Raw genomic sequence first — 24,249 nt, forward strand, 5'->3', positions numbered from 1 at the left:
CGAATTTTCGTTTGCTACAGTACCCACAATGCACTGCAGTGATGTTTTATAACCGCAGTGACGTCAGGTAAATAGGGTCCTGGAATAAGTCACGTGCATGCATATGTCTGGCGATCTCGTGAGGACACCAGCCGGGAAGATTCGCGCTCCACAGCACTCTGCAGTCAAAGCAAAGCGCCAGGCCAGGTAGTATTGGAAAAAAGAAAATTAAATAAGTAAGAGTTCGAAATCCATTATTAAAAAAAGAAAAAAAAAAAAAAATTCAAACCAAAACGTGTAATTTGCATCGTAGATTATTTAAAAATGGAAATATATCCGTTCATTTTACAAATTTTCTGTGACATTTGTGTCAAGTCTGCTTATTATAAGAAATTCAAACAATGTGAACTGTTTTTGTATTGTGAATAGTGCAAGTATTTAAAAAAAGGTTAATTTTCTTTAGTATGAATGTATTTTAGTTTCATATTATATCTTGTGTGCTGTTTTTTAATTATTTTCAGCAAGAGTTTGAGAAACGAAGTTAGAGAACTTTGAGTTTTACACATTTTTTTAGGGCATAAAAACATCCACTGAACTGTTTAGTTAAATTGTTGTCACATACTTTGTTAAATTAATAACCATCCTATGAATAGAAGGTGCGGTTACACTATACGTGAACTTGCCTAACAGTACGTTTAAATTTTATTTTGCAATATAAAAGAACAGTTTTCACTGCAATCCGTTTATACAACGCCTTCCACTAGTTAGTTACCTTCAAATAGTGAAGTAATGAATAATGAAATTACGACTTTTTTGGTCATTATGAGATGAATTAATAAAATTGAAATTTCAAAATTATCCAGTTTTGAATGAACTTTTCACAAGTTCATAAAATATGTAAAAAAGATATTTTTGAAAAAATATAATAAAGAAAAAAAAAAAAAAAAAAAACTGCAACGCTCTTAATTTTTTGCAGATTGAAAATGAGTGGGCCTCAAGTCACTTATTGTTGTGACATGGATAAGTCTGTGCTCACCACAAATTTTGAGAAAAGAGGCTGGATACCAGTTGGAGCTGAGGACGACTGGAATGTGTACTGGTAAAAGAAATAATTTTTCTTATCGTTTATGAAGTTATTTTCAACAGTTCAGCATTTTCAAGTAGTTTTGAATGAGCTTTCTCATAGTTAGCGAAAATTTTGCACCGTCTTTAGAAAATTTGACTCGAGTCCACTATCATCCCTGATTGTATGAAAGATATTATGTTTTTAAATGTAAAGTAATTAATATCTACAAATTTTGGAAGATTTAAACATAATTAAAAAAATTTGAATCAAATCTAAAACATTCGATTTAAATTGATTTTTATTAAAAAACTGAAAACAGTCACAAACCCTTTTTCTGAGCAGACTATCCTTAATTTCAACCCTTCACATCAACCACTGCATCTATTTTGACATAAAAGTTTGAAAATGTTTTTAAAAATTCTTCTTTTTTTATGATAAAAAAAGTTTAATGTTTTAAAATTTTTTGTTTGAATAGATTTTTAAAAAATATTTTATTCTTTTCTTAGAAACATTGCGCCAATTAACTGACACGAGTAGAACTGACACTTTTCATGTTGTAATGCAATGCGTAAAATGACTGCTTGCTGAATTAAACTTTGATTTTGTGCCTCATATGCGAGATGTTTAGCTGGCAGGGCTGTTTTAAATTTTCAGTTTTGTAATTTTTTGTTTGCAAGTAATAAATTTTGTTTTAAAATACAGTAGAAGACCGTTATAACACATACCTTGGGATCAGAACTTTTGCGTTATACAGAATTTTGCGTCATATAGATCATTCCACAAATTTTGATACTAATATTCAGAATATATCTATATATTAGCACTTCAGAATGAGTTTTATCTGCAATGAATATTAAAGCACCAATATTACAATTAGTTATTCGCAAATAAATATGTTTCACAATCAAAATCCTGCACTTCTGCTAGCTTCATGGTTTGCATAACAGATGCATTTTCAAGAGCCATCTGGTATTTTCTGTTTACTATGAGTACTAATTTTCAATTTAAAAGCTTTGAAACAAGATGGAAATATGAAAAATTTTCAAAATTTAATTTGCTTAACAATTTTTATTTTTGCAAACCAAAACAGAGGGATTTTTTAAACTTCAAAACCTATTGTTTACTTCTGAAAAGTAGTGAGGTTTATAGAGAATTGCGTTATATAGGTCGGCATTATAACGGTCTTCTACTGTATCTTATTAAAAGTTGACTATCAACCAAATAAAAAAAGTGAAAAAGTTGCATTTTATTTGTATTTTCACCCTTCTATTTATTTTTGTAAAAAGTAGTTACGTAGTGTATGACATTATATGTAAGTGTATAGTTATCTAGACCTGTCATTTTATTTAGGTCATCTGTCTTAACTGTTCGCAATATCTTTAGTGTTGAAACTGGATATAGGCTATCTGACAACCAGTAAGTTTTCACTTGTTTTATTTGTGATTGTATTTCCACATAGTGATGATGACAATCATACATGACATACTTCCAAGTCAGTGTCAAGCATTTTTTGTCAATGAACCAGATTTAAAGTTAGGATCGATTTTGAAAATTCACCCTAAATAATATTATAAAACAGACTTTTTTACGTAAAAAAAGGTGTGTTATTTCAGTATAAAATGGCATAATTTCATTTAGGAAATGTACATGAATTGTCTTTAGAACAAATAACTCTTACAATTTGATAAACAATTACTTCATGCTTTACTTTTTTGGAGTGAAAGCATATGGAGCAGGCATTGGTTTTAGACATTTATAGCAGCAGTTGACTAAAAACATGAAACACGCTCAATACAACTTATACCAATGGCAACTTTAAGCCATCCAGTACTTGACATCTCTGCTCTTTACATCATACCCTAATTTTCGTTGTGTTACCTCTACATCTGTTGGTCAATTTGTTTTAATTATTGAGTTCCTATCAAATTGTCTTTTGTTATAGTTAACTAATTTAAATTTAAACTAAACATAACACCTTCGTGCATTGGTTTATGCAGGATAAATTTAAAATTTTGAAAAACATTCAATTTTTTTTTTTTTTTTTTTAAATTTCCAATGGCAGATTTCAAAAGACAACTGTAAAAAGAACCAAACGGATTATTAAAACAAGCAATGAAAAAAAGAAAAGAAAAAAAAAACAACAAAACAAAGTTTACAGTGAAGTCCATAAATCTAGCTTCTGACTCTCCTCCCAGTATCATAGTGATCCATCATTTCATGCAGGGTATTATTATGTGTGTATGTACAAGGAATCCATTATAAATTTAAGCGATACCAATTTTACAAGAACTTCCTTCCAAATATTACAGTGTATCTTAACAACAATGTTTTCTTTTTAACTTCTGCAACGCAGCTGTTACTTTATCTTCAAATATCAAAATGTCTAGATCTTTTTCCTCAAATGCTCGCATTAGTGTTGATATTGTTTCATTGATGGAAAGAGCAGCATGGTTTTTGAACAACTTTATTCAACAACAATCATATGCTCACTGAAAACAGGGCCGGACTGGACTCTTCAAAAGGGCGCAAACCTTGGATCATCAGAGGAGCGCACAAAATATCGAGATTCATGAACCCATTGTAGATATATACAATGTGTGTGGAAGGATAATATATTCTCATGTGTTATCGCTTATTGCTAATTATAAAGTCTCTTGCACACTGGCTCCCTTGAAAAAAAGCGAAGGGGGGTCGTTGAAATTTTTCGTGAGTGTTTTTATGCATATTTTTTGGAGGAGTGGGTTCTTGCTCGTAGAGGAGACTCAGTAATGTTAGGGAGATGTTGCCATTGTCTTTTGGGGATGGACAGCCATATCTCACAAACAGCGAAAAACTATCAATGGAAAATGGAGTAATGAGAAAATTTCATTTCAGTTTATTGTTATACCATTAAAGCATTCGGAAATATGTTGGTAATTTTATCTTAAGTAGTAAGTACGTTTCATAAGAAGAGAATATTCTTAAATTCAAGACTGAACTTTATTTTTATTGCAGTATAAATGCATTCAATAATAACTCATAGAGTCTTAGACAAATATAATCCAAAATACTGCAGCTTTAATTGGGTCAAACATCAATGCATTCAGCACTAATCATTTTCATTAGTTCAATATTAATAATATTCACAGCATGACATAAATTGAGATTTGTGGAAACTAAAATCCTTCAGAAATCTGGCAAGCCTAGTCATAACTATCATGCATATGTAAAAAGCTAAAAATGTTAACAAAATTATTCTTAAGAATTTTTTTATAATTAAAATTTGAATACAACTAAGATCAAATTCATAGAAGAAAAAGCGTATGACGAGATGAACCAATATCACGTGTTTTCCCCTTTTAAATGGGTACTATAGCCTTTAGCTCTCACTGTAACAAAGGACGATATTTTTGGGAAAGATACAAATGAAAAGAAGACTTTGGAAGACAATCAAACATCAGTTCATCTATATGAGAATATTATTTTGAAACAGTTTAATGAATACTTTGATGTAAGAAATGCTTATTAAAAATTTAAATGATTTTTTTCATACTTGTAATTGAAAGCAATTTAATTTTGTGTATTTGAATCCAATTATCCGTAAAGCATTTACGACATTATCACTTCAACTGATTACATCTTACTGACTTTCCTGCTTCTGTTGAATGAATTAAAGCAGTATTGGTTAACAATACGCAACTGATTTTTTTAATACATATCAAAAGAAAAATATGCTTTTTAAAAAAGGCTTTAAATTTCCTTAAAAACTGATTATCATACCATAGCGTTTGAGAAATTGCCTTTTCTAGGGTAAAATAGTATTAGTTAACAATACACAAATGAACTTTTTTTTATACATAATAAAAGTAAAATATAATTTTTAAGGATTTAAATTGATTTATAAACTGGTCACTGTGTCACAACGTTCGAAAAGAGAAATTACTCCTTTTGTGTATAACATTACCAGATCGAACATTGTATAACATAGTGAACATAAAAAAGAATGACATGATGTTACGTGCAATGACGGAAATCTACAAATAATTGTGAACAAATTTTACAACGGTATTTTACAAAAACAATAGATTTGTAAAGCATAGACTTTCCTTCATCTCTTAATTTTATCAAAATAGTATTGGTTAACGATGCACAATTGACAAAATTATTTCATGTGTAATAAAAGGAAAATAAGATTTAAAACGTTTCAACATTCTTTAAACACTGATTACCGTGCGATAATGTCCGAGAAATTGCGTTTTTGGTCAAAGATAAGAACACATCCAAAGTTAAAATATAACACGGTTAAACATAATATGATATGTGCAAATGATAGAAAATTTTTATAGAATTGTTTACAAATTTTGAAAAAATAACTCCCTGCAAAGTACTTACAGCACGTTTACGCAACTAATTACATCTAATTGATTTTTTTGCTTTGCTTCTTTGGAACGAATTAAAACATTATTGGTTAGCGATACACAATAGCTAATATAATTTCATGTCGATATAATGAAAATGACTTTTAATGTTTTAAAACTATTTCAGAAATGTAATTACCTTACCATAGTGCACAAGAAATAGCCCATTTAGTCAAAAATGTTACCAGATCCACAGTTAAAATAACAACGTTGAACCTTAAAACAGAATATTATGCTATGTTGAAATGACGGGAAAACTATAAATAATTGTGAACAAATTTTACAAATTAATTAAATTAGCTTAAGTCAATAATTACTTTCATGGAAACAGATGAGAAAATATATAAGATATTATTTGTATATAATGATGCTTCCTTAGAGGCAGAGAGAACATTTTTCTATGGAAAAAGTAAAGTAATAAGTAATAAATATTCTTAAAATGTTAAAATTCTTCGCATTTCTTGGCTCTGTTCACGTAGTTTGTTAATAACCTTTTCATTATCAATTGCAAGAAGTTTGCCTTTCTCACATTGCATAATGAGAAATGCTTCTAAATTTTCGTTTGATAAGCAGCTTCGCAATCTCGTCTTTATTAGTTTTAGTTTTGAGAAAGCTCTTTCGCAGCTTACTTGTGTAAGTGGTATGCTGAGCACATACCTATATACTTTACTAAGTTATGTATATTATAAGTAGTACATATTATGTTCATACAGTACTTTGTAAACACAAGTTCAACATGGCTGTTTTTGTTGGCATATTTTGCTTCTAGTAGATGTTTGATCTTCATCTGATGTATCAGTGTCAGTATCAGTGTTTACACTTAAATTGTTCTCCTCACTGTACTGCTCCTTTAATGTCAAGGAGAATCAAGGTCACGTTTTTGTGGAAGATTGCAGTTCTTCAATTAATTTATCTTTATTCAAATTAGGAATTAAACTGCAAATCTTTTCTAAAGCCTTAGGAGGAAATTCCTTGTTAAATTCTGTAAATCTTTGAGGATTGAAGCAGGTAAGATCTAAATATAAGTTTTGTTGCTCAGAAAATCGGTGCATCATACTTTGGTTTATCTTATCCATTACAACAAAAAATATTTTAATTTGAAATCCTTCTAATTTGCTTTTACCTATGTGCTCATGTTCTGCCAATTCACCGGGCAGTTTTTAAACTTTTACAAGTCGTGTTGTCGGCAGCTCTTTTTCTACTCTTAGCTCTATGGAATCGAGAGAAGAATCGGCTTCAATTTTTTCCTCTTTTTTTTGGCGGCTACAGATACGAAGCGTTTTGCTGCGTTATGGATGCAATCAAAGCTGTTCCTTGCTTCAAGTCAAGACTTCTGTGCAATGGAAATTAGATTCCATGCTTGAGCGTGTAATCTAAATTAATGGTTTGGAGGTAATCTGATAAAGGAGTTGTGATTTTAAACACAACCCTTTAAACACAACAACCTTTAGGAAGAGCATAGCAATTAAATATTGCCAATAACACTTAAAGAAACAACCAACTCCACAAATACAAGTGGTTGTGAGTTTATGTCCGCATGATTGTTCCCCTCAAACCATAATGCACAAGAGCCAAATATTTTTATTGTGGCATCACTCCTCGACCTCCATCTGGTGATTCCTATTGCGGATAACTTCAAAACAGGTTTTTGTTTCAGGTATACTGCCATTTGTATATATGAATCCTTTAAAAACACTTGGATTTGCTGCAGTAAGCCAAAAAAGGAAATTATAGATGGCAAACATTGGGCAGTGTCTGACAATACCAAATTTAACACGTGAGCATAGCACCACATGTGTATATGATTCGGAATTTCTTCTTGAAGTCTCGTCGAAACTCCCCTATAAGGACCGCACATATTTGAGGCACCATCAAATGCATTTGCTATGCAGTTTTTAAGTTCTAAACCTGTATCTTCCAACAATTTTTTTTGGGGTGTTGAATAGGGATTCTCCCATGGAGGACTTAAGACATTTCAACCCTAATACTTTTTCGTTCACGACCTTATCGAACATATAACGAAGTACTATTACACAATGATCAGTGCTAGTCACATCAATCGTTGTGTCCATCATAACAGAAAATACCTTTGCCTGCTTAACTTCTTTAGAAATTTCTGCCTGGATTTCAGTTTTAATTATATTGATAATTTTCGTCACAGCTGTTTTACTCAGAAATGTCACGTCACTTCCTCTTCCTCTTCTGTTCAAACTGCTTCTTTTCTTTAGTGCATATTTGATTTTAGTGTTGTAGACTTTAGATTGAAAGGACTTTCCTTCTTTGTTCTTGTTCCTTCATATTTTATAGTTTGACGCTTCCTTGAAATTCTTCTGCCGAAGGTTGAGAACCGCTAGCTGGTGTAAAGCATGACAAGAGGAAATATTAATTTAACAAGAATTACAATAAGACTGTAGGGCGTTTTAAAAAGACACAAGGGTGCAAATAAAACGCAACAGGGTGCTTAAATTTAACAATTACAGAAGCAGGGTGTTTGGCATTAACTTAAGATTAAAAGGATTCTCCTTCTCTGTCCTTGTTCCTTCATATTTTATACTTTTTGACTCCTCCTTGAAATTCCTCTATGCCCTCCCTTCCCAGGTTTAAAATCACTGGCTGGTGTAAAGCATGATAAGAGGAAATGATAATGTAAGAAGAGATATAATAAGACTGGAGGGCTTTTAAAAAGACGCAAAGGCACAAATAAAAACGCAACAGGGCGCTTAAGAATTAACGATTACAGGAGCAGGGTGTTTGTCATTAACTTTAGATTGAAAGGACTTTCCTTCTGTATCCTTGTTCCTTCATATTTTATAGTTTGACGCTCCCTTGAAATTCTTCTGCACAGCCCCCCCTTTCCCGAAGGTTGAGAACCGCTAACTGGTGTAAAGCGTGACAAGAGGAAATGTTCATGTAACAAGAGTTACTAAGACTGAAGGGCGTTTCAAAAAAACACAAGGGCGCTCAAAAATTAATACTTACAAGTACGGTGTATATATCAGTGTTTAAAAACACTCTGCAGGGCGCTTTAAGAAGAGGGTAAAAGTGTGCAACAAGATGTTGCTCTCTGATATTACAGATTATTAGATAGAGATTAGAGCCATCTGTAGATGCTCGTAAACTGCGCATAAAATTGGAGGTATGATGGCAAGAAATCGATGATTGAAATTTCGAAGGAAGTAAGCGTGGTCCTAATAAAAACAAGCAATTTACATGTAAAAAAAATTGAAGCAAAATTCAAACTACCATTAAAAATGAAAATAAAATCAGTAACTGATATTTTTTATCCAGCTGAATCATGTTATCATCTTTTATGTCTACCGCCACCGCAGAGTTTGCCTCTGTAAAATTCTCAAAGCAATTTCGCAAATAATTCTTGGTCAGTAAGGAATTAGCAGTTCTGAGATTTGACTTCATCAAGACATCTATTCACGACTGCACTCTGGATACCTGAGAGAGATTTTGACCCTCAAATAACCCTTTAAGTCTCATCAAAGGCAGTGACAATAATGATGAGAGGAAGAAAAACGAGTTTTGAAAAGAGTCCGTTACCGTCGATATACAATAGGATATTCGAAGAATCAGGAATAGAAGGAGGGAAAATGGCCAGTGTTAAAAGAAAAAAAGTTAAGAGAGAATCAGGGGTCGAAGTAGTCCTATATATCCTATATTTCCTATATTTAAAAAAAAAGCATCAAAATTGTCCTATATTTCCTATATTTTTCAAAAATGTCCTATATTTCCTATATTCTCGTTTTATACCATATATATCATTTAAAAAGAACGGTAAATAAACTTTCTGACATCGGATTTTTCGCTGAAAGTACGTGCCCAAACGAATTTCAAATTAAAAAACTCAACTAACTAAATTCTGCAACAGGCATCTTCTCTCATTAGCTACAGCAATGTGACGTCACTCTATAGTGGGTGGAGTTTCGAGAACTAATGCTGAAGTTGGTTTTAGAATTTTGCATTGGGGGGGGGGGCAACAGCCGTTTGTTTTGTTTTCTATCATGGTTTTCGTTGGTATATTTTTGCGTTCAGTGCATTTTCTGATCGGAATGTTCTAATTTTCTTTTTGCAATCTTTTCTTTTTGTGGAATTTTGGGATCGTGGAATAATTAGTTCCTTATGATGTTAAAACGTAGTTTGTTGTAATAAGTGGAATTATAATGGTGAAATCGCATTGCTTAACAACATTTCGTGTGGAGTTGGTGAATCAGGAGGACATTAATTCTACAAATTTTGGTGCACATGGTGCACTAAAGGATTTTATCGCTTTTTGTCATTTTTGCAACTGTTCAGTGCCCATAAGCAATAGTGGATTTTCGCAATTAAGCCAGCATGCTAAAACATTCAAGCATAAAGAAAACTCTGAAAAACGTCAGAAGGATCCTTCTCAAGCTCTGTTTGTTCCTAATACAAGTGGTAAAGGGTTCAGTTTAGATATAAAATCTAAGAGCAGTGGAATTAGTACTTGGGTCATGAGTGAGGAAGAAAAAATAAATTATCTTTCTTCAAATTTTGTTTAGTTATTTAGTCTATAAAGTACACTTTTTTCAAAAATTATTCTTTCAACTACAGGGAAGTCATTATAGATGTAAAATATTTTGTTTGAGGTTTTTTTTCAACAAAATCATTGATAAGAATAACTGAATAATATATGATATGTATTATTTCTTTTTTCATAGCAAAATTATTCATATAAGGTGTCCTATATTTTTTGTGGAAAATGTCCTATATGTGACAAGTCGGTCACTTCTACCCCTGGAGAATAAAAAAATATTTTTTGTGAGGTTTCAAAACTCTTCTCGCAAGATTGTGAGGACTAAAAAAATATATATATATATTTTAGCTCAGGGGCGCACCGGCCGTGCGGCCGGTTGCCAGGCAGGCCAGTCCGGCCCTGATTGAAAATTACATTATTGTGACTCATCTCTCTTGATTGGTGCATCCAAGATTTTAGAAACCTTGATTTTTGACAAACGTTGGTCTTGTGTTGGAATCTGATAATGTTGTCTTTTAATGCACTTGTTGATGGGACAAGGATCAAGACTAACTCGCAATGAACCGTCTCTCTTAGACACTACAACAATGGGATTTACCCAATCAGTAAATTTTGTAACCTTTTTCAATGATACCATTCTGTTCAATTCTTAACAGTTCATCAGCTTATTTTCTAGTGCTAAGGTATTTTACGAGAAGCAGCCATAACAGGTGTTGCATTTTCATGCAAGATAATTTTATGTTTATCAGGGAGACGATCTACACCCTCCAATATATCACTGTACTCTTCCATTATTTGAGACAATTTAGGCATGTGAGATGTTACATTATCAGATATGTTTGGGTGAATAACTAATAAATGAATTTACACTTATAGGATGAACATTAATCGTTGAATTAACGCAAGTACAAAAATTTGTATTTACAATGTTGACACACTTTTCATTTACTTGTGAGGAGGTATCCATTATTTTTATGAGATTTTAATTTGTACAAGCAGCTGCACTTAACACTGGTTGTACACAAGGCCGTAGCCAGAAATTTTGGGGGGGGGGGGGCACGGTCAGAGGCAAGTGTGGTTCCAGACAAGTAGTTCAGGGGAGGGGGAATAGGGTTCAAAGTTGTGTTTATTTGGGGTTTGCAAAATCAAACTAAAAGTAATAAAAAATTAGTTTAAAATAACTTGTTTTATTAACTTATTATAAAACCAAGTGATGAGAACTTTTAGAAAACTTTTCTACTACTTTTTCGGGACAAATGGGAGTATCCCGAAATACACTTAATAAAGTGAGCCCCGTCAATCGCTCTTCTTTCGTCGCATTTCTCATAGCTGTTTTCAGTCGTTTTAGGGTAGAAAATGTTCTTTCTGCTGTTGCAGTGGTGATTGGCAATGTAGCCGATATTGATAACAAGCAGTGAACCTTTGGAAAAAACCTCTCATCACATTCTTCCATTGCTTTAAGAGCAGTATCAGGCTTATGGAGAGGATCACACAGGTCCCACTTTGAATGCCAAACTTGTATCTCTCCCTTAAGATTCTCTAAGTCCACGAACTCAGAATAAATTTCAAAATGTTTCACATCGAGCTTGGTGTTTACCAAGTACTTTGGAAGTATTATATTTAGAGATGAAAGAGTTTCTTCGTGTTTAGAAAAGCGGTCATTCAATTGAGCATTGACATAGTCCAAAAAAGGCACGTAAATGTTCTGTCGAAAGTACAGCTCCGGATCTGTACTCTGGATGTTGACATTACCTCGGTGACTTTGCTGAGATGTCAACCTAGGCAGCTTTATGTCTAGGTCTAAACTTTGAAACATGTCACGGAGTTCACAATATAAATTGTTAAAATCATATTCAGCATTTTTTCTTTTGCTTAGAATTGTGTTCTTTATTTCTTTAACCTGTTTCTAAGCTCCATTCAAATCTAAATGAACTTGTTGGAGGACCTTGCTAAGTGGGAGAGTAACGGCGAAAATATCTTTACAAATAAGTAAAGTAATGTAAAAGTCACTTTTGGTGATCGTAGAAATAAAATTGTCTGCTTTAGAATAGGCCTCGCAATTTCCAGATTCCTTGACTTCTTCAAGAAGTTGAATGATCTCGGGATAAAGTTCCTTAAACCTAATGATTGCATTATGATTTTCTATCCACCTTGTCTCGCAAAAAGGTATTATCTTTTTGAATTTTTCACTAGGCAAATTGACTTTGATGATGTTTTGTAATATTTTTGAGCTTTGAGCAGATGATTTGATGAATTTTGATATCATTTTAACTATGCCAACACAGTTTCTAATGGCCTGAATTTCGCATGAGTGACTAATGGCAAGATTTAAAGAATGTGAAGCGCAGTGTACATAAACGGCTGCTGGATGTGCTTCTTTAATGGCTGCTTGGACACCGTTAAAATCTCCCTGCATTGCAGAAGCTCCGTCGTAACCTTGTCCGACCATTTTAGAAACATTTATTCCTAGATTTTGCAAAGAATTTAAAATCACCCTAGCTATTCCATGTCCAGATAAATCATAGACTGGGATGAACTGGAGAAAGTCTTCTCTGACTATTGGAAGATCAGCTTGGACATCGATGTATTTGGTACAAAGTGTCAATTGCTCAGTTTGAGTTATGTCCATTGTCTCGTCTGCTAGAGCAGCGAAACAGCTTGCTTTGTTTATTCTGTCGACAACTGTTTCTTGGACAATGCTATCACAAATTTCTATTAATTCATTTTGAATTGATAGACTTATATACATCGCATTACCTCCACATTGGTTGATGTGCTTTTTCAGTGTTTCGTCTCCACTCTCATCCTGAGCAATGCCTGGAAATTCCCACCATTTATTATGGGCTCACCATTTTCTAAATTTAAGGATCTACTGTCTTTAGTTCCTCTTAAAGCCAACTCCTGACGTCCACAAAATATTAACGTTTCAACAATCAGGACTAGTCTTTGTCTGTTTTCTTCGACTTTGTTCTGGCAAACGAATTTATTTGTAGTTCAATGCTCTTTGAGTTTTCCCCTCGAAAACATTTACGAAACTTTCTACTTTAATGATGCTTGTTTTATGGTATTCGGCAGTGAGGGGAGGGGGGCATGGGACCTAAAAATTTCATTTGCATCCTTCCATCCCCGAAAACCAGAATTTGCAAGAGCAAACAATTTTTGGTGGCCCGCTTTCTCACATGTGATTCAACTAAATAAAATGCAATATTTGCATAGAGCCACTTCTAACTCTTCTGAATAGGTCAACCACTTATAATCATTCAGCCATTTACGCTGAAAACGCAGCTTTCTTTTTCCTTCAGAAATAGGGAAAATATAGTTTGGGTCAAGAATATGTGGCTTCTTTATGAAATTGTAAACAAGTGTCTGATCGATGTTACTGGCATCATCCTTCACATAGATTCAAAGATCTAAAGTATTCGACACTGTTTCAGACACAATTTCATCGCAAATGGTTTCTTGATTGGAAAAATTGCTAGTTGTAGGTGAACATGGGGTACACTCTTCATTTTAGCGAATTCGTTTGGAAGATAAAAAATTTAAAAGAAGTTTGCTTTGCTCTTTTCATGGTGATGGTGATTGGTGAGTCAAGAACCAAAGAATTTGTATGCGTTGTATAAATGGAGTTGGTCTACCTAATAAACAATTTTTTAAAACTTTTTACAAGCATTAAAATATTTCTTGACTTAGAAGTTACTTCTTGTGCATAATAAAAACTATAGATTGGCAAAATAAACTAATAATAAATCATTAAATATAAAGTAACAATTAACTAAAGGTCAAAATTAGCAGTCGCAGCCCATCATAGGGCGACCAAATGAAAAGCAGAATGCTCTTAAGAAACAATTTGTCAATCATCACATCAGAAAATAAATTATGTAGTTTCTTTAAAAGGACCACGGAATTAAGGAATTGATAAGTTCTTTTCCACCAATATCACGTTATAGCCTTTAAGTTTTAATTTATTAACATACTGTGAACTCCTTGTCACTTTTTCCTTTTTCTGCGTTGTATTATTGTGCAGTTCGTTTGCAATTATTACATTCTGGAGTTCATTTTGTTTATTTAAACTTTTATTAATTAATGCCTTGGTTATTTATATCATTTATAATACAATATGTACAACGTTTTTACAATTACCAATCATCACCAAGCCCAGAGCCCGGCTCTCAGACCACCGGTCTCTTTCCACTTCCAGCGTAGAATGTCTTATCTTTTTCCCACGGATAGCCAGTTCATTGGCATTTCCGGCCTGACCATGTGTGGGACACCTGTCCCATCTGGAGTTCATTATAGCACGTGCTACCTTGGTCAGCCACGGGCTGACACATACATTATATTAAATAATGTATTTAGATTCATTAACAACTTCAATAAATTTAACAAAATGCAAAAAAGAAAAAAATTTTTTTTAAACCTGAGCTATTTCCATAAGCTTGGTTCGCACTAAAAATAATCCTTGTTATTCATTTAGAGGAGTGAATGTAAGAAAACAGCGAATACCATATAATATTGATCCATTCCATTTGGAAAAAAAAAGAAAACTAACTTTCTATACATGAAATGGAAGATGGCAAAGAAAAAAGGATGTTCACTCTTAATTTTTGACATTCAGGATGCTTGCGATCTTATGTTTGAAAAATAACATGACACTCAAACTACAGTTGACGTTCGTTATAACGACCCCAGTCATTCAAACGAAATCGGTCGCTATAACGAGAGGTCGTAATAACGCATTGCAAGTTGTTAAGTCGTTTTTGGAAATGCAGGAATAATTTCTCATAGTTATGCTTCATTTTAGAAGATAATCAAGAAACTAACAAAATAATTTTTTAAAAATTGCGTGAGTTTTTTTTTTCTTTTTTAAAGTTTTATGCTACAATTGTAGAAGCTTTCCGCTTTTTTAGACTTTTTCCATTTGTGATGTCGATCATTTGTGCGCTATTTTCATTATTTCTTTTACCTTATACTAAAAAATAATTCATTTAAATGAACATATTTTACCTTTAGAAACGTATAGTGTTAAAACATTAGTTTTCGGATAGTTAGTCCTGAGATTAGAACAAAAATTTAAACTTAGTTTTGGACGTTATATTGGAATGAACGATTCAGTTCGGACTCTCTAATGGACAGTAAAATAACATTGCATCTATGGCATTGGAAATGGGACTTCATGCATCGGTCGCTGTAATGGAAAGGTCACAGTAATAGAAGGTCGTCATATAGAGCGTTGACTGTAGTATTTAAAAAATTTTTTTTTTTTTTTTTTTTTTTTTTTGCCATTTTAAAAAGTGCTAAATTTCAAGCAGAAATAGTAAGGTGTAAAAATACACTAGACAAAAGTTTTGAGGAATATCTCTGCACGCACATAAATTCCGAACTTTTTACACCACAAGTTTGTTCATTCAAATGAAAACACAGGTTGAAATGAAAAAAAAAAAAAACAAAAAATATATATATACATTTACAGTTGATTTTGAAGACAGCAGTAGTATATAAAATAACAAAAAAGTAGCCAAAAATAAATTTTAGTTTTTAACACATGGATATTTAACAAGTATACAATTATAAGAATGATTGGGTAAAAAATAGTAATTTTGATGAGGTAAACATGTTACATTTATATGTAAAACCCTTAATGAAGTGTATATTACAGAATGCTTTCCTCTATTTAATAATCATGTATAATTTTTATTCGTAGTTAGTCATTAAAATTGATAAACACAAGTAAAAACACATTCGCACAATATAAAATCTTGGGGTTCTTTCTCAAATTTATTCTTTTGACAGATGACTTTTTTTTTCAATGTAATAAAAATTACGATTTTTAAAATTGAAAACTGTTAATGTTAATTTCATTTTTACGGTGCATTTAAAATGTATAAAACAATGCAAATACTTTTTTCAGCAATTTTACATTTTTATTCTCTTTGTAGAATGTCATTTCACTAAACAGCATATTTGAGATACTTTATTTACATATTGGTTTGACAATGTTCAAACTAATAATTTAATATAAAACAAAAGTTTTATTTTTTTATCTACATATATATAAGGCAACAGAATATGATTGATTTATGTGCATAATTTCAAACCTAGAACAACAAAAATTAAAAAAAAAAAAAAAGTTCATCATGAATTAAATAGATTGATAACGCATGCGGAACTCATTTTCTCAAAACTATAGTTGCATTTAAAATGCTTGTTTTAAATGAATGTATCGATAATTCTTGCACCAAAAATACTTGAAATACCCCCAAAAAATATATCTGCAGAGCAATTACATACCTGATGAAATACTTTTAAATATGTATGAACGTGAAATTTATCAGTAGTCGACTATATATGCGTTATCTTAAAAAAACAAAATATGACTCGCAAAGCTATGTTGTCAATGAGTAAAGAGTCAGCATTTACCAAACGCAATGTGATGATACCAAATGCTAACAAGCTATTTTTAGGGGGGTGTTCAGGCGGTGAAATCAATGAAACATTCAACCCAACAAGAAACTTGATGGTCCATCAGAGGACAGAAATTCGCAAGATTTTATTTATTGCTGATGCTGTTGTCTATCATAATAGCTTGAAAATTTTGTCGCACAGAATTCTTCGAATTCTTATGCAAAAATCATTTAGTGTAGCAAACTCTTTTAATTTTGGTTCCATTATTTATTTGAAGATATTCTGAACTGCAGCTAAGCTCCTTTATCTTAAAGAGCTTTTTTTGTAGTATTTGTAAAGATCTGTTAATGTTGAATCCAAGTCAACCAACACTCTTTCCAACTGGAAACTATCTTTGGTTGCCAATGCCAACCAATAGTTTAAGCAGTGAATGGAAATTACTGCGTTACTTTTTTTCTTTACCTTGGCGGCAACACCATCTTCCACGCTAACCATTGCACTTGCCCCATCACTGCCAAAACCTGTCATTTTTTGAAATTCTCCGCTATCTGCTATTATTGAATACAGTTCCAAAAACATAGTATCAGTTGTTCCATTCGGCACCTCTGTATCTTTGATAAAGAAAACTTTAGCATTATCATTTTTTAGGCACTTGGCTACCACTGCCAAGTATTTTCGATTGCTAATATCTGTGGTCTCATTGATCATGATGGAATATGATGCAGTTTCATTACTTGATTGGTATATTTCTGTATGCTTAACTTCAGCCATTGAAGCTAACATTTTGTTGATGGAGTCATGACTGGTGTATGTAGCATTTTTACCATTTCTTAAATGCTTCAATACTGAAACCTGAAGTTCATCAATAAGAAACTCCATTAGTAACTTAAATACAGTTGTGTGAGGGATATTGTGTTCTATTAAAAAGTTAAGGCACTTCATTTCATATTTCATTGATTGAAATTCTAGGGAAGTTTCTTTAAAACTTTCATTCTGCTGATTTTCTAAATCAGTACGTATAATTTCAATTTCTACACACAACTATTTAAATTATTAACTGCATGTTTTTTAGCCTTACCAAGGTGCACAGTTGCAAATCCTTTGGCGACCCATACAGAATTTTTATAGGTTTGGTGTGTTTGCAAGTGCTTAAAACATAGTTTGCAGAACAAAAAGTCTCTTTCATTGACAATTTCATGTCAAAGCCATCAGCGTGGGAAATAAGTATTTCATTTTGAGGAGCAGTACTTCTCCTCAAATTCTATTATTGAGGAGCAGTTTTGTAAAATTGAGGAGCAATTTTACGACATTAGTTAAATTACTTTTCCATTAAAAAAATATTTTGTAATGAAGAAATGTAATAGTAACTGTGCATTTAAACAAAGTTTTGAACAATGTCTTTATTACTTAAAACAACCATCTATTATTATTATCAAGTACCTGCATTAACAAGTAGTTTTGGGATTCACATAATATGAAATAGATACCCTTCTCATAATCATATTTATCAGCAATAAAAATTTACTTTTTTAATGCAAGACCTAGCAAACATTAACAAAACATACCTGGAAATTAAGCTTCAACTTGTTTCAAATCCAGAAAACTAGTGAAAACAATAAGAGGTAATTTGACAGGAAAAAACAACTATAATAGCACTTTTCTTGAGGTAAAAATCAAATTCCCATTAGAAACAAAATTCAAAATCAGGCATTTGTTAAAAAGCATCAAAAACTAGAAGATAAAAAAGGAACACAAATGTCAGTATTCAAGAAGAATCCCTTAAATGCAGTTAATTGTATTTAGTCTTCATCTGATGCCTACGGAAGTTTCAGAGGAAAGTTTAACCCTCTTCCCATGGGGTTGAGTTGAAGGGCATCTGGTTTTTTTATCAAAAAACTTAGCTACAGCTTTTTCTGGATCAAAACTGGAAAGCTCTGGTCTGTCAAGAGAAATGGTGAGTAGGTTATTTAATACCTCTGTGCGCAACCTGTTCCTGTTGTCGGTTTTTATTCGTTTAACTGCGGAAAATGCTCTCTCTACTTTGGCATTGGAAACTGGAAGCAGTCAAAGAATATGATGCAGCAGAGAGAAGAAAATTCATTGGAATAATTCTTTTTGAAGCATTTCCATAATGTATTTTTTGATATGTGTTGGAGATTTCTATACCAAAATATTTTTAAAAAAATCCATTCATTGATAACATTTTGTTCTTTTATGTTTTTGATTTCCAGTAGCTGATTAAAATGTTCAATCACCTCTTGTGTAAATCTACACATCCAAAATCAGCAAGATCAGCTTTTTCTTTTGGCCATAGTTTGGGGTGTAACAGTCTTACTGCACAAAAAACTGGACACTTCTGCAAGTCTCCTAATCGAGTGTGAACTCATTCCTGCAAATTATTTTGCATGTCTTGGCAATCACTGTTAAAATTATCATTTGATGTACTATTATGCTGCACAAGCTCTGTTCCACAAAATTTTATTTTTGCATCACTTTCAGAATCTTCAGATGCATTCTTTAATTGCAACAAAATTGTAAGAAGCTCCTGCGAAAACTTTTGATCTTTTAAAGACTTGACAGAATCATAGAATTCCTCAAGGGCATTTAAGAACAGAAGCACATCAACATCATCAGTCTGAAGAACTAACGACAGTTTTGAAAGAGGCTGTACTATATCATGAAGTAACAATAATCAGCACACAAATTTAATACTCTTCATGTTTTGCAGTAATCCAACCATTTTACCCCTTTCTGTTTTTGCTGTAAAACTTGAATCAGCAACTAGGGTTTCTAGCTGAGTTACTATAACAACATAGTTACAAAGTAAAATTTCTACAGCTCTTCTTGTATGTCCAATCCACCTAGTGCCATAAATTCTTAAGGCAACTACGTTGGAAGTACTTTCATTAAGAGCTTCTGCAAGTTCCTTAAATTGCCGAATTCGTTTAGCACTCTTTTCGTAATAATTGTGCAATTCTTCCATAAGTCTGGCTATAAATCCAAAATAAGTTGAAAGCATAAAGTCTTTAATGCTTAACTCCAAGCAGTGATTTAAACAATGGATGACGACTAGCCATGGACAGCTTTTTTTGAGCAGTACTCCAACACCACCATGTGGACCCATATTGACCCTAGCGTCATCAGCAAGAAAACCTACGAGTTTAGTTTCAAAGTCTGAAATTCCATAGACGATAAATGATTGAATTAAAGAATTTTTTATACCAACCGCATCCGCACTCTTTAATTCAGAAATGTTTAAAAAGCTAAATTTGACATCCCCTCATCATTTAAATACATAACATACACAATTTCATGTTCAATAACACTAACATCTGTGCTACTGTCTATAAAAACAGAGAAATACTGTGCTTTTTTTAAGTCACTCACAAGATTGTCTTTCAAAATGTCTGAAATGTACTCTGTAAATTCGATGCATGCATTTTTGTGAAGGTAACTTTGACCTAAATCAAGGCCATGGTGCTGTTCTTATTCCACCAGTTTTGGAAATTTAGCAAACGAAATTTCTTCTTTTGCAATCACGTACGATATGTCAACCAATTTTTTGACACGCATATTTGTAGCTGTACAGCTGCTAGCCATAGACTGTCCAATGGGAGTCTTTTTGTCGAAATTGTTTTGTGACATCACAGCTTTCCCACTTTTTGAATAACTTGCCTGATGCACCTCAGATTTGAGATGTTTTTGCACACTATCTTTTTTCAGTTTTTCCGGGTACACCTTCAGTTAATGAACTATTGAAGTTTCTCATTGTCCTCAGTGAGTTAAATTTCACGGCAAATTTTGCAAAACACAGTTTGAACTGAAAGTTTATCATTGTTTTCAACATACTTCAACCATTTCTCATTCGGATCTAACTCACTGATCCATTTTTTTACCGTGAATATCTTGACACTTGTGCTGGAAAACATTATCACTTTTCTAGCGTACACAGGACGCGTATGCACTAGAGAAAATCAAAAACCACGCTAAAATATCTACGCTACTACGAGAAGCACGTGGGGACGAATTATCAAGCAATAGTTGCTGCTGCTCTGCTTGAAGAGAGAGACGGGAGGAGGGGAGGTGGAAAGAAAAGGTCACGTGACACGAGAGCTAGAAAAAGGGAGCTGGCCTCTATCCAACAATGCACTCTCTCTTTGGCGGCGGTGACTTTGTCCCGCTCTGACCTTGAATGCTCCTAATGGGTCTCCCTGCAGGACTTCAAATTCAATGATTTGCTCTTTCTCATTCCTTGAAAACCAACTAGCGTTGCACACCATCGCCTCGGGATGCAGATCGTTGACGTTGAGTTCGGAAAAGAGGGGAGGGGATAATGAACGTATTCTAGTAAGAAAGGCATGACAAACAAAAAATTCTAAGGAGAGATGTGTATCCTTCAAATATTGGATTTTTAATTCGAAAAAAAAAAACTTTTTTGCATCGCAAAATTTATGATGCAATTTAAGGTATTGCATCACGTTTTACACGTTTTGAATCTCAGCGATGCCATACCGCTTGTTTCCCACGCTGTAGGGCAGCTCTAGTATCGGAGAGTACTACTGTTCTTGTGAAACTGTCTAGGTGGCAATGAAGCTGAACTAAAACTGGAGATTGCAGCAACCTCTCCATCAAACGCAGTACCTCATCCCACAGGGATATAAAATGAGAACTGCTCGGAGTAAATTCTGGCATCTGCATTTTTGCCAACAGGCAGAAGAGACCCATCTGTGGAAATCCGTAACCACTCTGGTTCGGGGAAGCAAGTGCCCAATACTTCAAAGGCCAGGGCTCTATTTATGGAAGGGTCCATATTGTTTTTTAAAACACTTTGACAGATTCCAAGATTAATTTGAACTGGTACTCAAACTGTTGGGTTTTGCAATGGAACAAGACACTCTGGTTCGAGTTTAAATGTGATGTGTAGATTTTGTTTATTGCTGAGGCTATTGTCTATTATAATAGCTTGTAAGTTTTGCCGCATGGAATTCTTCGAATTCTCATGCAAAAGCCATTTAGTGTGGCAAACTCTTTTAATTTTGGTTCCTTTATTTTTTTTGAAGGTATTCTGAACTTCAGATAAGCTTCTTGATCTTAAAGAGCTTTTTTTGTAGTTTTTGTAAAGATCTGTTAATGTTGAATCCAAGTCAACTAACACTCTTTTGAACTGGAAACTATCTTTGGCCGCCAATGCTAACTGATGGTTTAAGCAGTGAATGGAAATTACTGCGTTACTTTCTTTCTTTACCTTGGCGGCAACACCATCTTCCACGCTAACCATTGCACTTGCCCCATCACTGCCAAAACCTGTCATTTTTTGAAATTCTCCGCTATCTGCTATTATTGAATACAGTTCCAAAAACATAGTATCAGCTGTTCCATTCGGCACCTCTGTATCTTTGATAAAGAAAACTTTAGCATTCTCATTTTTTAGGCACTTGGCTACCACTGCCAAGTATTTTCGATTGCTAATATCTGTGGTCTCATTGATCATGATGGAATATGATGCAGTTTCATTACTTGATTGGTATATTTCTGTACACTTAACTTCAGGCATTGAAGCTAACATTTCGTTGATGGAGTCATGACTGGTGTATGTTGCATTTTTACCTTTTCTTAAATGCTTCAATACTAGAACCTAAAGTTCATCAATGAGAAACTCCATTAGTGGCTTAAGTACAGTTGGGTGAGGGATATTGTGTTCTATAAAGAAGTTAAGGCATTTCATTGCATATTTCATTCATTGAAATTCTGGAGAAGTTTCTTTAAAACTTTCATTCTGCTGATTTTCTAAATCTGTACTCATGATTTCCGTTTCTATGCACAATTATTCATGTTTAAAACAGCATTTTTTTTTATCCTTATCAAGGTGCACAGTTGCAAATCCTTTGGTGACCCATACAGAATTTTTATACGTTTGGTGTGTTTGCAAGTGCTTGAAACATAATTTGCAAAACAAAAGGTCTCTTTCATCGACAGTTTCATGTCAAAGCCATGGATATTTCAAAAGCCACTCTTACTGAAACCCTGTTTTGTGTTTTGATTTACAATTTTCATTTGTTTCAAGAGGCTCACAGGACCACATTCCTTATTTGCAGGTGAAACCGTAATTGGAATTGGCTCTTCAGCTTCTTGGCTGGTTATTTCAAAGCATTCAGGAGAACTTGGACTCTTTATCAGTTGATATGCTGGATTCAATACTCTTTTTATCTACATCATTAGAAACATTCGGATTTTCTTCAAATTGATTATTAGTAGCAGAAGCTGTGGTTATCTACAAAGAAATACAATACAGCTTGTTAAATTCAAGTCTTTTCTCCCCCCCCTTTTTTTGCCTCAATTATCAAAGGGGGAAAAAATGACAACATTCAAATTATACAAAAGGTTTAAAGGAATGGAATCTTTTCGGAAAAATCAGGATTTTCCTCCTTACCCAACCTCACTGCTTACAATTTTTTTTCCAATAATTTCACAAATTTTAAACATACATACAGAAAACATATTATGAAGAAAAATTTTTGATCGAATACCTTTATTTAATTTCTAGTTCTTATGTCGCTAGATGACATATAGCAGTTTTTCTAACACTAGAACAAAAATAGGTTACAACGCTTTTCCCAAAGTTAAAAGAAAGAGAGAAAATGAAAGAGATAAGAATTTTAGGACTTAGGACAGTTAGACAGTTATTCTTCTAAATTATTTATTACCCATCTTCAAAATCAATATCTCTACTCAAGTTTAGCCAAGAAGAAAATATTTTAGTGAACTCACCCTAAAACTCACTAATTGCAGCTTGAGTGACAAATACCCTGAATGTAAACTTGATTTTTCATTAAAATAAGGATGGATGATCAAAAAAAAAAAAAAAAAAAAAGTCTAAATTCAGTATAACTCATCAATTAAATTTAAAAACTATTGTAATTTAAAAATGCAAATTTAATATTTATTATGTACCTAGACAAAATATAAACTCAAAGCCAAGTTCAATAATTGAACTCTTGTGTATGTAATTATTATATGTTAAGGTTTATTAATCTTGGTTAAATGTTTGATAGTTAAAAAGATAGATCTACAGGTCTTATGGACATTGAGGCATGTCTGTTGCACATGCCTCTAACATGGATGCAACCACAGTACAGTTACACATGCATTACAAAGACAGGTAACAATACAGTCACATGACAATATTATGCGATTTAGCAGACCTGCTCTTGGCCCCTAGCCATTTGAACCCTGCTTGTTTTCAATGTTATTTTCTTAGTCAATAATAACTGGTTGAAAGTCTTGTTTTTAGTAAAAATATTTTCAACTTCTGCTAAACTTGTAGTTCTTAAATGGCTAGTTCGAGTCTAGCTCTTCTTATATTCTTTGGGACTGGAAACTATCTTTAGTTACCTATGGGGCTAATCCACGGTTCAAGCGGTAAATGGAAATTACTGCATTATTTTCTTCTTTTACCTTGGCTTCAACAATTCAATTATTCTATTAAGTTGATTTGAATAATGTCTAGATTTAATAACAAAAGCATGAAGAATAAAATTGAAATAGCCTTACCTTTTATTTCATAACCGTGGCAAACAAATCAGTTTAAAGTATATTCAGTAAATTACTGCCCATTAGCCAGGGTTAAAGCAAAAATACATGAAATACACTGCCAGCTCAGTCATTTCCAGCTGAGGACTGCAGTTTCGTGCGAATCAGCCCGGCATGGGAAAGTGACTGAGTTCTAGATGGAAAACCTCTTAAGGAAGCCAAGAGTGCCAAACAAACTAGTCAATGCTTTGCTTGAAGGCTTAGAATTCTGTCATAGCATCCAAAGTGTCTTTTAGATATGCTATTATGGTCTTCACAGCTTCTGACCCACAATATATTATAGAAATTGTTTCGTCCTTTCTTCTAATGTA

At 33.1% G+C, this 24,249-nt stretch overlaps 1 protein-coding gene across 3 annotated transcripts in view; it reads left to right on the top strand.

Moving 5' to 3' along the window:
• Positions 1-177: 177 nt before the first annotated feature.
• The window catches only part of LOC129229428 (polyglutamylase complex subunit TTLL1-like), a 120,597-nt gene continuing 96,525 nt past the window's right edge, over positions 178-24,249 (top strand). For 2 of the 3 annotated variants that reach the window (XM_054863734.1, XM_054863736.1), the window contains exons 1-3: positions 178-215; positions 956-1,078; positions 2,396-2,461. In XM_054863734.1, coding sequence (XP_054719709.1) covers positions 963-1,078; positions 2,396-2,461 — 182 coding nt within the window. In that variant the 5' untranslated portion in view covers positions 178-215; positions 956-962. Of the gene's footprint in view, positions 428-955; positions 1,079-2,395; positions 2,462-24,249 lie in introns of all 3 variants that reach the window. The other variant, XM_054863735.1, reaches the window with a different exon arrangement.

This window comes from Uloborus diversus, chromosome 9 (genome assembly GCF_026930045.1).
Source record: "Uloborus diversus isolate 005 chromosome 9, Udiv.v.3.1, whole genome shotgun sequence".
Lineage (NCBI taxonomy): Eukaryota > Metazoa > Arthropoda > Arachnida > Araneae > Uloboridae > Uloborus > Uloborus diversus.